Here is a 15500-nt window from a genome sequence, read left to right as displayed (position 1 = left end):
AACACAATTAAGATTTCGTCGCTTGTGAATGTCTCGATATGGATGGGCAGAACTTTTTTTATTGTGAAGTGTATAGGGCGCCCCCGCTTTCAATGGATTTCCACGTATTATGTTTGAGCCAGAAATTTAACTAGAACTAGATTAGAACTTAATTGAATACCTGAGTGGAAGAAGGGTCCAACTCCATCAAAACTGTTTTCGAGATATTAAGAAAAAACTTAATATTTGGAAAAGTTTTATAGACAGAATGTTTTCATCTTCAGGGGACATTTAATACATAAACATACAATATTACATACATTCAAAATTATATATGATGTTTCCATGGTAACGGTACAGGTCTTAATACGAGCTGCAGTTGGGCCCTTCTTCCACTAATATACTGCAAGTGCCAATTCCGTAAGCAGATGTGTTATAAATAGCTACAGAAATTTGGCAATTATCCATTAATTGCACAAATAGAAGCATGTAGTTAGCAAGAAAGTTTATTGTAGTGAAAAGCAGAATTCATGGATGAACAAAATTCCTCTTTAACCCAATATTTGTGGAAGAAGGGCCCAACTCCGTGGAGTTGGGCCTTTCTTCCATGAAAACCATGATTAAGTGTAAGTGGAAGACTATTTCGAGAGTGGATTTTGGCTCATCTTTCACACACAAGGAAAAACAGTCTGCTGGCAATAAAATGCTGGGTCTAACTCATTAACTCAATTGTTGGGCCCTTCTTCCACTCAGGTATTCAATTATGAATTAGAACTAGAAATGTTGGAAGTTTCTGTGTGACTGCTTTGGCTCTCACCTAACATGCCTTAGGCTGCGATCACATCGGTATACGGTATTCGCTATTCCCTACACGAAATACGCTCATTCGATCAGGTTAAGTTCACATAGGAGAATTCTAAGAATAATATTGGTTGTTATACTTACTCAACTATGTGTGAAAATTGCGCCACTTTGTTTTTTTTTCTCTGTCCGGTTTATGCTTATAAAGCGTAAATATTGACCCGACTGTTACGGTATTTAATAAAATAAAAAACTCTTAATAATTGTGTTCAAGTTTTTGGTGGTCAGTATTGAGTATCTACGTACCAACGAACACCTCAGCGACAAGTTTAATACCGACTCCATGTACATACCACACCCCTGATTTGGAATTACTGATAAAAGGCATCCAATTTGGACCAATCAAAAACCAACAATGGGAAATAATGAGTCAAGTAAGTTTCCTTTTCTCACACATTCAGTTCGCCGCTTGATAAATTAGGTTGGGACGTTAAGGGTAGACGAGGTATTGTTGGTCGAAGCAACCTAAAATCGCAAAAATCGAAAAATAACACCTTGATGTTTTGCAAAAGTTCATTCTACAAATCGTATACTTTGCAAACTTGCTTAATTTATTGTTGTTAATAAGTTATGTACGTTTTACAAAAGTGTTGTTGTTTTAGCCTAAGTTACAACGTAACTCAAGAACCGTAGCACCTATAAAAGTATATCTGTGATATTTTAATTCTTCTACACGCTCGCTATGAATTGAGCAATGCAGTTTTTGCCAAAGCTCACTACCATTCGTAAGATGCTGTGAACTACCAAATCACAACAGTTTAAAATATTTAATAACCTTAACTTATTTGCTTGAAAACTTTGAATGATAAAATGTGTCGTGACGCTGTCCATTATATACAGCCATAACAAGCAAGCAAGCAAGCAAGTAAACATAGACATGATAGAAGCAATCAACAATAACCTGAATCATCTGCTACTGATTGATAAATATATATATTTCATGTTCGGATTGAGCACTTTATTCAAAAAATAGTCTAACTATCAGTAAAATGTTGTTATTACGCTCCTGTTTTTGCAGTTGATCTCTGATAGACAGGCTGACTCTGGGATAGACTTTGGCTGTGTTGACACCATGGAATGTATATTCTTTCACATTCCTAAGAGATGGTAGTCCACCCAAAGCATTTCATCGTGTCGTCTGACGATTGCCTTTTTGGCATGAAACTCAGAATAACGACTACCTATTCTGGAAGGTCTGTTCTTTTAATTTTTATACGCTCTCCCTTTTGGGATAGGAGCACTTTATTCAAAAGATAGTCTAACTATGAGTGAAATGTTGTTATATTTCATGTTCCATATATATATTATGTTTTTTAATAGTGTACATGTTTCTTTTCATTCACTTCAGGACCTTTGATGGGAGGAGGTAAGAGCGCATTTTTTTTTCATTTCTATTTTTAAATCGCTTTACCATGATATTCGCGATATTAATTCTCAAAATCATTACTTTCGTCAAAAAATCCACTTTGAATTTTGTAATCAGGGCCGATGCTACATGTGTTAGTGTATAGGGTTTAGTTGCAGATTAGTAAAGGGTCTTTACTTCACGGCTAAACAAATGTGGTGGATACACATTCTGGTTGCTCTGTTCGTGCTGTTGGTGCCTGAAAACACAATGAGAATATTTAAGCTGTTATAAATGCTGTTTCTGTTACCAACAAAGCACCCATTCAAACACCTGTCTCCCGTAGCCTAAAATTAATTGATATAAATGAGGAAAACTAAAATTAAAATATTATCTGAGAACACAATGAGTGCAAGTAACCAGTAACTTAATCTCTTCCGATAATCCATTGTCCCTGTTTTTGTTCTTTTCTGAAATGCTGATTTTGTTACTAACAAAGCGCCCTTTCAAACACCTGTCTCCCGTAGTCTAAAATTAATTGATATAAATGATGAAAAATAAAATTAAAATACATTTGGATGTTCCAGTTCTTCATGTAAATATATAATTTAAGCCTCTAAATCACAATGTATTACGCCCGTTTTAAGCACAGAAAAACAGACTAATACTAATGTTTCTGTTTGTTAATTCGGTAGACAACAAGTTCCGGGTAACTATTAAAACTGGACCATACGAAGGACAAAACGTGCATAAGTTTGGCTTTGGCAGTGGGAAAATATGTGTAAGGCTGTACGACAAAGATGGAACAACAAAAAGCGAGGAGGCAAAAAGTGAAGGCTTCCTCTTTTGGCCAGGCTCAACGCGCGAGATTTATGTGGAAAAAACGAGCGTACGAGATATAGAGCAGCTTGAGGTATGGGTTGAACGCACAGGAACCAAAACTGATTTAACGTGGTATGTGGAAACGGTGACAGTCGAAAAAATTTGCAGTGATGACGACAATCCTGAAGATGGACAAGGCCAAGCTGCCAAGGTTTTTCCATTTCATCGCAAGATAACAATGAAAAGTCAGGTAAGGAAAGAAGATATATTATAGACGAATCCAACGTGCCATGTGATGGTCAGAATTTATTCGGCCATTACTGGGTCCCCGGCGTACCAAACTGGTGTTGTGACTGCCCAATTGGCTGGATTAAAGCCGCTTAAAAATTGATGTTATATTGTATTGTGTGTAAACGTTCATCATTCTTTTGTTTACGTATAACACGGGTGATGGAATGCAGTTTAAAATTCCCGCCAAAGACGCATCATTTCACATTTCAGGTGAGATATACTCAGCGGTGACCCAGCTATGGCTGTCATTGAGGTGTAGGAATGCGTGAAATTGGATTCGTCTTTAGATAGATGGATGGGAAAATGGATTGATCGGGAATGGAGTTTCGTTAAATTCAGTAACTTGCAAACAGTAATAAATGATTGGAAAACTTGATGACCGCTTCCCGTTTCGGTTTCGCCAATATCAAGAGTTCTTGTCTATTGATTATTTCATAATTATGTACCAGTAAATGTCAGTTCTATTTGAGTGAGAGAGGGGTGTTGAGGTATCAATCAACATATGATGCCTATGAGATGATACACGAACACCCCTTTCACTCAACATGCTCAACGTGGAACGAACTGATTGATAATCATTTGAAGTCATCCAGCCAGTGAGCATGGTGAGTGATCTCTAAAGCCGCTCTAAAGTCATGCTGGAAAGACTCCACTTATGTTTGTTGATGCAATAGATTTAAGCTTTAATATTATGCAATAACTGGACAGGACACATGCCTCCGCATTCCTTCAGCATGAGAATTACCTTTTGAGCCAATCAACAGCATGAACAAATGGATTTACTCTTGACTTTTAATAGGGTTATGATTAGTGGAGGGTTTACTGTGTGCCGAACTTGACAAGTGGAGAGTCGAACAAACGGATGGCTACCCCTGTCTTATCTTACATACGTCAGGTATCATCCTGCTTGAAAAATAACTTTGCTCTTTCAGGTAATTCAAGAAGCGGATGCGATCCTCCCTCAACACGACAAAAATCCACAGCAACGAAAAGAAGGGATTCAGATGGAGAGGCCTACATACGCATTCTCAGTGTGTGCGGCAGATAGCATACCAGTTAAGGTACGTCACGGATGGCTTATAATGAATACCTATAGTGTTTTTAGTAATCAGCTGTTAATTTAACTAGTAGATAATTTTTATAGTCTTTCTATCTTTTTTTTATTGAAATGTATGGACGATCTCAAATTGAGATCAACTACACCATGGAAGGTCACCAACGATCTTTCTGGCAAAGACAGGAAACCCAGTGCCAAGGTGAAAAGGATGGACTACTTCAGCTCTCTGTCCAACATCAATTCCTGTATTGACTAGATCCTCTTCATTTTCAGGGTTTGCTCATAGTGTTGAATCTGTTGAATTTATCAAAGTTCTAAATAGCTTGAATGTAGATTATTTTTGATTTGATTTGATCATTCAACTTTGCATTTACAGCTATATCTTTAAAGATGAGAATCATCTCTCATGAAATCAATATGAATCACAATAACAAAGTCAATCAGACCCATTTATTGATCGGGAAATACACATATTTCACAGAACGATCATTGTTTTGCATAATATGGAAAACCCTGTGGCTAAAATGAGGTGAATGTGACAGAATGATATTTTAATAGAACTGAGACTTTAAAGTTTTACTAGTTTGGTATAAAAGAGAGAAACAAGAGATTCCCAACTTTCAATGAAGTAGCTTTAAATTGTAAACAAAGATATATAATCAAAGGTAAATTACTCACAAGTGTACCCTCATATCTTTCAGAATGACCTCAATGAAGCATCTGAGTCCTTCAGCAAATCCTACTTCAAGGTAAGTTTACTCATGATTAATGATTTTATATCAATTTATAGATACTGATCGACCCATTGAAGCGCCCACAGCTTGGGATTCAGTTGAAAACATAGTGAAGTAGTTCTGTTGCTTCATCAATAGCGTACTTTCTGTGCACAAGACAGATATCAGAGCAGAAGTGCGAGAGTCATAAGAGCAATGTCGAGTCGATGGAATGGAAAGAGTGTGTACCACCCATTGCATTGCGGGATCGGTTAATTGCTTGAGCCGCAAGTTTATCAGTTGATTGACAGCTATAGATAATGTGACGGCAATGTTTAGAAACAAAGGTAAGGTACTGATTTATCGATAGGCTTAGAGGAACAGCATATGACCACTCCACTATTAAATATAGCCATTAAATTACATGTAGGTGCGAATTTTAAAAGCTCGTGTCCTCATTGTATATTGTTACAGTAACAAGTTGGAAAGGCAAATGTTTCTTGTAAGTGAACTTCTACGATTTCTACGGGAGCGCACGTAAAAAAAAAGGCAGTCATGTCATAGCAAACAGGTTCTTCATCGGATTGTATCACAAAGTTGAGTCCATGAAGCTTTGTTGACATACTACAATGTATTCGCCCATTTCATGGTTCCGTCATATGCGAGAAAACCTACCTTCTTTTCTTGTCTATTGCCAGTTCGAGGCTCTCTTTTCATATGGTGGATGGAACAGTGTAATAATGGGCGAATTATAAGAAGCTACTCTATTTAGGCATAACCCCAAAGAACGTAGTAAGGTGAGAAAACCTCCATACAACCTGTTTTACGTTTTACTTTCATATATCTATAGAATACGTTTGTGAAGACGGGTATGATTAACCAATGGAAAGCAAGATTTTTGCCCCATCTCACGGGATCGTGGACTCACTCTTTGCAAACAACAGGAAACATATACAAAGTTCCTATTCTATCTTTCGCCGAGCCACAGGTAAGACAGTCAGCCGAACAGTCTGAGCGGTACAATTCTTAAGCACTTGAAAATGTTCTTGCAATTTTATTGGTTCTTATTCGTGTGATATGACACGATATCACACACGTAAGCACGTACGTGTCGACACGATATTCGTACGCGCTATTTGAACCAATCGGAGATGCATAGAAACAACGAGACTGGTCGATAGTAAGCCCTAGGCAATTCTTTGTAAAATATAGGATTTAATTTGATTAAAATGTTGGTATACTTATGATTAATATATATTTATTTGAATTGAAGTGTTTAAGAATGAGAATAAAGGTATTGTTTTTAGCAGCTCTCGTGCATCTATCGTCTCATATAACATATTATTTTTGGCGTAAAACAACTTGGCTTCGCTTCGTTGTTTTACTTAAAATAATGATATCGCCCGTGTTATATGAGACGATAGATGTACTCCAGCAGCTAAAAACAATACCTTAATTCTCTAAGAATCAAAACTACTTTTGCTCTTCCTGCTACTTTTACCACCACCGTACTACTACTGCTACCACGACTTCTACTCAGTAATCTTGAAGGTAACAAAAGTTACCAAAATGGCTAATAGCCTCTTCTTTTAGGGCAAAATAGTGTAAAAGATCACATTCACCAAACGTTCACATTCCCCTCGGGATTTTTGTCCGCTTAGCAACTGCAATATTGTTGAGACTTATTTGCATTAAAACTATAAGTTCAAGTTTCAGACAGATATTTAAATTTTATTCCTGATATCATAGTCTGTGAAGCGGTATTTGAATTCTGTCAAGAAGAACCGTTGGAGCGATTTGGATGAGATGTTTGCTGAACAAAGGCTGATTGGTACGAACCCCGTGGTTATACGACGTGTCACGTCATATGACGACATCAAAAACTCGTAAGACATCTTTTTAAAGGATGATTCACACAAGTCATATGAGAGTGCTTATTCTTGAGACTCATCCACAACACAAAATTCACTCACTATGTATAAATATATTAAAGGTCACATTTAGAAACAATTGGACGAAATGCAAGGGTCAATTGTCTAAATTCAAAAAGTATGTAATAGCTGATATGTTCCTCAACATCATCAGTTATTTAGTTACGTTTGGTTTATGCGTTAAAGTACCCAAAAAAATGGAGTTGGCCATGCAAGACCGGGTGTCTAAGTACTTATTTTATTGCAGTATTCGAGTGGAGGCTGACGAGCACCTGCCATATATGGAGGAGGGATGTACCGTACAAACCGCAATCGACGGTAAACGCCTGTACATGGTAGACTACACGGACATTCTGAGTGTCTTGCCCTGTAAAAACGGAATGGTAAGTATTTCGATACCAATGTGTAAAAGACCCATCCACGTGACGCTTGGAAATGACGTAGATGTGTATTTAGCTGTACCATGAATGGAAGGGATTACAAAACATAACGAAAGCCCCAAGACTTGACTGGTCTGATGAGTCTTGTACAAGTGCTTCTTTTAAATCAACTGAAAACTTTCTGTTTTTTCCTTTCCTACTTTTAGATCACAGCTCCGATAGCACTCTTCTTTGTAACTGAGAAGAAGAAGTTGATGCCTGTCGCCATTCAGCTGTTCAAACGGCACCTCGATTGCAAGGATGATAGCGACAACCCGGTAAGAGGGTGGCAGGTGGGGATGTGCGTGTGGAGGTGAGGGGGTTTGTTAGGGGACGGGCGTGAATGAGGTGTCTGCTTTTACTCGCGCGCACCCATGTGTGTAGATATGAAGGGGACCTGTTAAGTGTGCTGAGGCTTGTGGATCAACGTCTAGACGTTATGCCTGTGTGTAGCGCACTATAAATCACTGCGCTTTTTTTTATTCCGTTAGTGGAAGGGTTTAATTTCTGTGAAGTGACATGACATCACGTCATGTTCTTCATAGATTTCCAATTCCAAATCCACAAGCTCGTGAATATGCGTGGATAATAAATTTTATATATCCGGACAAAAATGCAGGTTATTGAAACAGTAGGACGGCAGCTCGTCACGATGTACAAAAAGTAAATTGTTTTACTATAACGCTACTCTAAAGTGTTTATTGAATTTTAGGTTTTCAAACCCGACAACGCCAATCCATATACGTGGCTTCTAGTTAAGATGTGGTTCAATAATGCAGATGCATCTTATCATCAATCTGTGTCTCATCTTGGATTTACTCATCTACTCATGGAATCCATGTACCTTGCGCTACGTCAGACCATGGAGGTATATAAATAAATGGAGAATGATCCAGCCAAGCCTCTTTTGTACTACGTTGGTTATGACCAATTATTGTTGAATGGGCATTTTCAGGTTTATATTGATTATGCTAAGTTGATTACATTGTGAAGTCTGTTTCACTGGCCATTGATTTCAATGGGGTAAAATGAAGTTTATACTTATTGGAAAGTGCTCATGTTTCATAAAATTTTGATATCAAAATCTCATTTTCGCCAAAAATTGAGTGCTTAAATTCTGAGACTAGTAGGCCTATACCTAGGTTTAGGTATACTAGTCTCAGTTAAATTGCATCAAGAAATCAGTCTTTTTGAAAAAAGAAACACCTTATCTGTTGTCATCTTGTGACTTCCTACATTTTGGTCATGAAAAATTGAATTATGACTTTTTTCCCAAAAAGTTATGACCCCCCCGTATATTTGAAACCCCTCCTCCAAAGAAAATGATAGCCCCTAATAATATTAATATAATCATTTAGGCCTAAATACTGATAATTATTTATTATAAAATGAGAAGTTTAATGATGATGATTTAGGCGGCCTATACGATTTCATGACAATACAGATTTAAAAGTTTAAAAAGCAATAATATGACATATCCGTCATGGCACTCAATCAATTTGACCCGAAGCTTCAACCCAAATCACGGTTATCATACACTAAACTATGAGAAACTGTTTAAACAAAGTATGTAGGGCCTATACATTCCGTATAGGGCCTAACAATTCTCTCTAGAAAAGATTGTCTGATCATCACTTTTGCTTGAATTCGAAGTACTTCCGGTAAATTTTGCTCGCTCGTAACTCAAATGGCCCAAATTGGCCCAACATAATCTTTTCACAATCGGAAGGTAAAAACGTTTTGCTTTCATTTGCACTATATTTGAACTCCCTCAGACCCCTTAAAAGCTTAATATATGAACATGAAAACTAAGTATATTTGTCAAGTTACGGCACAACTAGTGTAGAAAACAGTTTCATAACTTGAGAACAGAACATCCAAATTTCTTCGGGTTTTCGCACAATCATACATTGAAACTATAAGCTATCAAAACTTGTGACTTTGAACATCTGATTGACTAGCTGACGTCATTATACAGTCTCTTTTACAAGGCTTCCGGTACGGGTCAATGTAGGGTCAATTCCTATGAGGAAATTTTGGGAGTGACAATCAATGAACCATGGTAGAGGCTCATAACCATCGTGGAGATCAATAGCTTGGCTGAAGTGGCTGGTCAATTCAAGTTTGGTGACTCATTGAATAGAGGTAACGGGATAATCTCCACTTAGGAGATTAGAATTCTGGCGATCATTCTCCATTTATTTATATACCTCCATGGTCAGACCGTGTCCATATCACATCCATTGTACCGTCTGATGGCACCACACTTCCTATACACACTCCAAATCAACAAGTGAGTTAATTATCATTACATCAAGGGTTCGGTCACCCTCCTTTGCACAGTATTTTTGTGGGGCATGAGAGTACACCAGACATATCGAGTTGCATTCTGAATACGAAGAATGACCTTGTGATATCAGATTTTTTTTTTTTTTAATTCGCGATATAACACAAATTTTATGGCAAATTATTCAAGATTTATATTTTTGATATTTAACCGTCCTTGAAGTAAAATGTATAAATCTAATGATATATATTTATTTAAAGTGTATGTAGCTGGTAGTAAAATGTTTACTTTTCGTATTAAAGATATACATTTTTCCCTAAAATATCTTTACAAATTAGGTATTTGGGGAAAAATGTGTATCGTCAACACGAAAGGTCAACATTTTCAAATGATCATCGGCTTTTCCTCCCAGCACTTTACGTACATAATACAGGTTTTCCCAGAGTATTTCGCACTTATATCATTCATATTCATAAAAAGGAAAGTTTAAATTCGTCCTAATAATCGAAGTCACACAAACTCAAAACCAATTTCATATTTGTATCATTATATTTCACATTTGTATCATTGATATTCGTCAAATTTGTGTTCAATTTCGTCTCGTGTGGCGATGGCTGCTGAATTTAGTCTTCTGTCATTCATTTTAACACATTTGTCATTTATATTCGTCAGATGTTAAATGGATGTATAATTATGACTATTTAAAAGGACAGTGTTCGTTTCATTGCCCCTCATTGCCCCTCATTGATTTCTCTCGATCAGGCAAGCGTGGGATTTACTCATAAGCGAAGGGGGATCTTTTGATATTGTGATGACTATTGGCGTGAAAGGATTGTTAGAAATTGTCCGTCGTAGATACGAAGGGTTTCGGAGCTGTGCACCATGGAAGCTAGATAAGGAAGGCAATCTTGAGGAAGACATTAAAGATAGAGGAGTAGGACTGAAATACCCGGATTCAGACGAATACTACCTACCCAACTACACGTTCCGTGACGATGCCCTGGATTTATATAGAATCATCAAGGAATATGTGACGGCAGTGGTTGAACACTACTATGCTAAAGGTATGACTGATGAGGTTAATAGCTCAAATATCTGATATCATTTTGAGTGATATCATTTTCAAGACAAAGGCAAATACAGTCATGGACAAAAGTTTGGAATATTTTTATTTTTGTATCAAATGCAGTTTTCAATCATATTAGGAACAGGTTTATTGTTCTGGAGTAGTGCTCAGTTGAATTTAATTGAAAGATACAAATGTCATTTGTTGTTTATATTACACAGTTTGACAATTAAACAAAGAATTACCTGAGGAAGCGCATTACAATGGAAGGATCACACAATCGCAACACTTTTTAGCGGTCTCTTTGTATCACAAAATGAGATTAAAGACACTAGTAAATTTTATTGTTTAGACAAAAATTTAAACTCTCACTATGACTTGTTCAGATAAGTCTCTTGCTTGAGAAAACACAACTCAATATTTGGTATGTCTACCCCTTGCCAGCTCAAGGTCATGTACGCGACGTGACATTCCTTCGATCAGGTTTTCAAAGGTTCCTTGTGGAATATCTCGCCAGCAAGCATTGAGGGTGTATCTAAGTTCCTGCATGGTGATTGGTTGGTTGTTCATGTTACCTAACCCGCGGGATACTTCTGCCCATAAGTTCTGTATAGGGTTCATATCCGGGCTCAAAGGTGACCAGTCCAGGTGTTCTACATTCTCATTTTCAAGGAATTCCTTCGCAGGTAGGGCTCTGTCCGCCGCAGTGCTGTTATCTTGGATCACGAAATTGTTCTTGAAGTCTCTCCTCGCAAACGGAAGCATAACTGTACCAAGAACATGCAGGTATTGGTCCTGGTTCATGTGTCCTTCTAGCATGTAGAGGTGTGATTTCGAACTACTGTGAAATGCTCTCCATACTGTGATTCCACCACCATCTCCCTGGACTCTAGGCAGGATATAATCCTCAAGTAGGGCTTGACCAACCTGTCTTCAGACTTTGAATCGGCCACCTTGTCTGTAGAGGAGGAACCGGGCCTCGTCAGTGAAGATCACATTATGCCAGTGGCCTACTGTAAAGTTCCCATGTCTCTGTGATCAAAGTAAGCGCGCATGCCGATGTCTTTGCAGAAGTATTGGCTTTCTTATTGGTCGTCTTGTGCGAAAACCTGCACTAACCAGTCTGTTTTTCGCAAGTTTCCTGGTAACAGGCGCGTTTATGGACCTCAGCCATTCTGTTTGTAGCTGAGATACAGGCTTCGTGCGGCCATTGCGGCAAAGTCTTAGGAGCGATCGGTCTTCCCTGGCTGTTGTCTTTCGGGGCCGACCTGACCTTGGTTTAGGTGTAGTAGTTCCGGTCTCTCGACGTCTCTTCAAAATTTTAGAAACTGCACCTTAGCCGCGATTACGTAAGTCAATGACGCGGGCGTATAAGTCTGCGCTCAACTCGCACCCCATGATCAGAAATATCGTATACAACAGACAGATGCAACAAAGTAAAGCTGCTTTCTTCACACGGTAATGCAAAAGCCAATGTAACCTTATGAATCATATCGCTGAAAAGGATGCTCGATGGTTCATTGGTCAGGCATAAGAAGCCATTGTCCTACATTACATATTGTGTGATATGGAATGGTAGCTAACACCTTGCCAGATACCCGTGATCAAAATTATTTGATATCAGAGGGACATTCTTCGTATTCAGAACGCAATTCGATATGTCTGATGTGCTCTAATGTCCCACAATAAATACTGTCCAAACGTTCATACCCCATCCCTTAATAATTTGGCCCCAGATTTTAAATGATTAACGTTATACATTAAAAAGCAATACTTATGCATGCTATGTTTATTCATATTTACAATAATTTAAATATATAGTCATTTTTAGAACTTCACCGAGGATGTCTTATTGCTTCCAAACAGAAACGGACACGCTGGAAAATGATCATGAGATTCAAGCATGGGCAAAAATGCTAAACAAGAAATGCAACAAAGAAAAACTTAGCGAGGGAGGATGTGGAATAAAGGTAACCCCTCAACTCTTCCGTATGATGTGTATGTGTACACCCGGCACCCCACCCCTGAAAATAATCTACAACCGCTCACACCAAAAGCAGCCACCCAAAACCAAAACACCTACACACCCGCACTTGCGCTATACACAACCATTATACATGTATTAAACCAAAAGCATGAATGACGAGACTTAAGGTCAGCAACTATTTTAAACTGTTGCGATTTGGTAGTTCACAGCATCTTGCGAATGGTAGTGAGCTTTGGCAAAAATTGCATTGATCATTTCATAGCGAGTATGTAGAAGAATTCAAATATCACAGATTCTCGAGTTATGTTGTAAAACGTACATTGCTTATTAACAACAACAAATCAAGCAAGTATATGATTTGCAGAATGAACTTTTGCAAAACATCAAAGTGTTATTTTTCAATAATATATTGATTTAGATAATAAAAATCTATTTTTTGGCTGCTTCGACCAACAATACCTCGTCTACCTACTTAGGGCGAGCCCTCTATAGATTAATTGTATCGTACCTACTCGAATATTGTTGTTCTTTAGCTATACTTCATTCCGCTTCACCAACTTCCCAATTTATTTTATCTTGAGCTATTCTCTGCCATGCAATGCTGCTGTGTGCTGTTAACTCAATAAAGAACAATAATCAGCAAATAAAAAGGAAACAACCGAATTACAAAAATCATGTAATAAGAAAATGCAGCTATGTTACAAAGCTTTTATTTCGTATTGTTTGACAAGGGTATCCCAACTAAAACTGTGGAAACGTCTTATGGATGTTGGGACGAGCCAGACGCAGACGACGCAAACTGTCAAACGAAGGAGGAAAGAGTTGGCCATTTTTCCACAGCAGACCAAGTAATAAGCGTCGTCACGTCGATCATCTTCACAGGCAGTGTCGGTCATGCTGCTGTCAACTTCCGACAATACGAAGAATATGGATTCCCGCTAAACTACCCGAGTTTGCTACATGGGGCCCCTCCAAGGAACAAGGTGAAGTAAATTATTACGTTACTGCCGCTTTAAACAAATTGTGCATTTTCACTTCATAATTTGAACTCCCTGATGTTTTCTATCTGTCACTGAGGTGACCAAGTAACAGGACAATAAAGGTTATAACCAAATACGGTTGGCCTTAACCCTGGAATTATGGAAACCTTTGGCTCTCATAACTGCTAAATTGATGGTTTAAAGCATATTTTTATCTAGTTTTTGAAGAAAAAAAATTAGTTTATTATGTGGCCCGAAAAATGTTAGGTCGACAAATTTCCAGTAAAACAGCTGACAAAAATCACTAAAGAAGACATTTTCACCCATAAATCAAATGCCTTTACTGAAGTGATGATTTTAATCATAGATATTCTGTTCCACACATCAAGCTTATCTACTCCACTTTGTTTAGCGAAACAAAGGTTTATATTTAACAATACGATGCAATGTTCTAGTTAAGAGTAGCCACTGTGAATTCTAAAAAGAAATCCAATTATCATCGAATATTATGAATAAATCAATCAAATTGAAATAATATAATTTATATGCGGAACCTTTATTGATGGTTATACATTTTTCAGGACATAAGATCTGAGGAGGATATTCTGCAAGTATTACCAACCAAAGAACAAACCCTTTTAAGCATGAAGATCTCGAACTTGTTAAGTCAGCATGGTGATCCCGATTTGAATTACCTCAGTGACTTTGAGAAACAATACCAATATGATCCTGTGGGGACAGAAGCAGCTGCGAAGTACGTATTTCGAAGGGGAAAGAAAAGTTAAAACAAAAGACCCAAAGAATGAACTAAAGATGAAAAAACCTCAAAAACAGAAAGGATAAAAAAAGAGGAAAGAAAGAAGGAAAGAAAGAAAGAAAGAAAGAAAGAAAGAAAGAAAGAAAGAAAGAAAGAAAAAAAAAGAAAGAAAGAAAGAAAAAAAAAAAGAAAGAAAGAAAAAAAAGAAAAAAAAAGAAAGAAAGAAAGAAAGAAAGAAAGAAAAAAAAGAAACAAGAAAAAAGGAAAAAAGAAAAAAAAAAAAGAGAAAAAAAGACTTCACTTTTTAACACATTTAGCATACATTTCAAGACTAAGAAAGAAAGAGGAGAACAAACAGAAAAAAAGTACTTAAAGAACGATAGAACAAAGAAAGAAAAAACAGAAATCAGAAAGGAACAATTTCATTCACATTATGCATTTCACATTCACTCATTATTTCATAATGCAGGTTCAAATCAGCTATCGACAAACAAATAGTGAAGATAACTAGGCGAAGCGAGGATTTCGTCATCCGACAGCTCGAGGGTGATCCGGACGCTATACCTGAGATAGACTACAACATACTAAATCCCAAATTCATCCCTAATTCTATAAGCATTTGAAAAAAATCAAGAATACAGGTACCATAAAGATGTAGGTTCGATGGGTTACGTTCATGGAATGGTTATTATATTAAATCTTTCTAATTAATTGTGTTGAGTGCCCCCTCCCCGGGCAATTGCTATGAATTACAATGTTTCCTGAGGAAATTGCACTAGAAACCCACAAAATCCAGAAAGAATCCATTTTAGGTGGGAAAGGTTCTGGTAGTAGGGCGAGAAATGTTACGAAAAGTCTAAGTAGTCTGTTAGGACAGTGGAGGTGAAGATACATAAATAAAGTCTTGCTCATCATATGTGAATTTATCCGGTAAGTCGACAAAAGGCGAGAAAAGTCCCGGCAAATTGATCCATAGGTAAGTATTAAATACTAAACACCATTGTC

The 15500-nt window shown here is 37.4% G+C and overlaps 1 protein-coding gene across 1 annotated transcript; it reads left to right on the top strand.

Moving 5' to 3' along the window:
• Positions 1-5896: 5896 nt before the first annotated feature.
• On the top strand, positions 5897-15118 carry LOC140157988 (arachidonate 12-lipoxygenase, 12R-type-like). Its single transcript, XM_072181240.1, has 11 exons — positions 5897-6056; positions 6818-6954; positions 7247-7382; positions 7586-7696; positions 8131-8286; positions 9641-9711; positions 10468-10769; positions 12638-12741; positions 13490-13741; positions 14320-14492; positions 14965-15118. The coding sequence occupies exons 1-11, from the start codon at positions 5940-5942 to the stop codon at positions 15116-15118; spliced, it is 1713 nt and encodes a 570-aa protein (XP_072037341.1). The 5' UTR covers positions 5897-5939.
• Positions 15119-15500: the final 382 nt, after the last annotated feature.

Source organism: Amphiura filiformis, chromosome 1, assembly GCF_039555335.1.
Source record: "Amphiura filiformis chromosome 1, Afil_fr2py, whole genome shotgun sequence".
Taxonomy (NCBI): domain Eukaryota; kingdom Metazoa; phylum Echinodermata; class Ophiuroidea; order Amphilepidida; family Amphiuridae; genus Amphiura; species Amphiura filiformis.
Note: the sequence above shows the minus strand (reverse complement) of the source record. Positions and strands in the feature narration are given on the sequence as shown.

Coding starts and splice junctions, on each gene's coding strand:
- LOC140157988 (XM_072181240.1), top strand. CDS start 5,940: ATGATTAACCAATGGAAAGCAAGATTTTTGCCCCATCTCACGGGATCG. Junction 9,712..10,467: donor TACACACTCCAAATCAACAA/GTGAGTTAATTA, acceptor TCTCTCGATCAG/GCAAGCGTGGGATTTACTCA. Junction 14,493..14,964: donor GGGACAGAAGCAGCTGCGAA/GTACGTATTTCG, acceptor TTCATAATGCAG/GTTCAAATCAGCTATCGACA.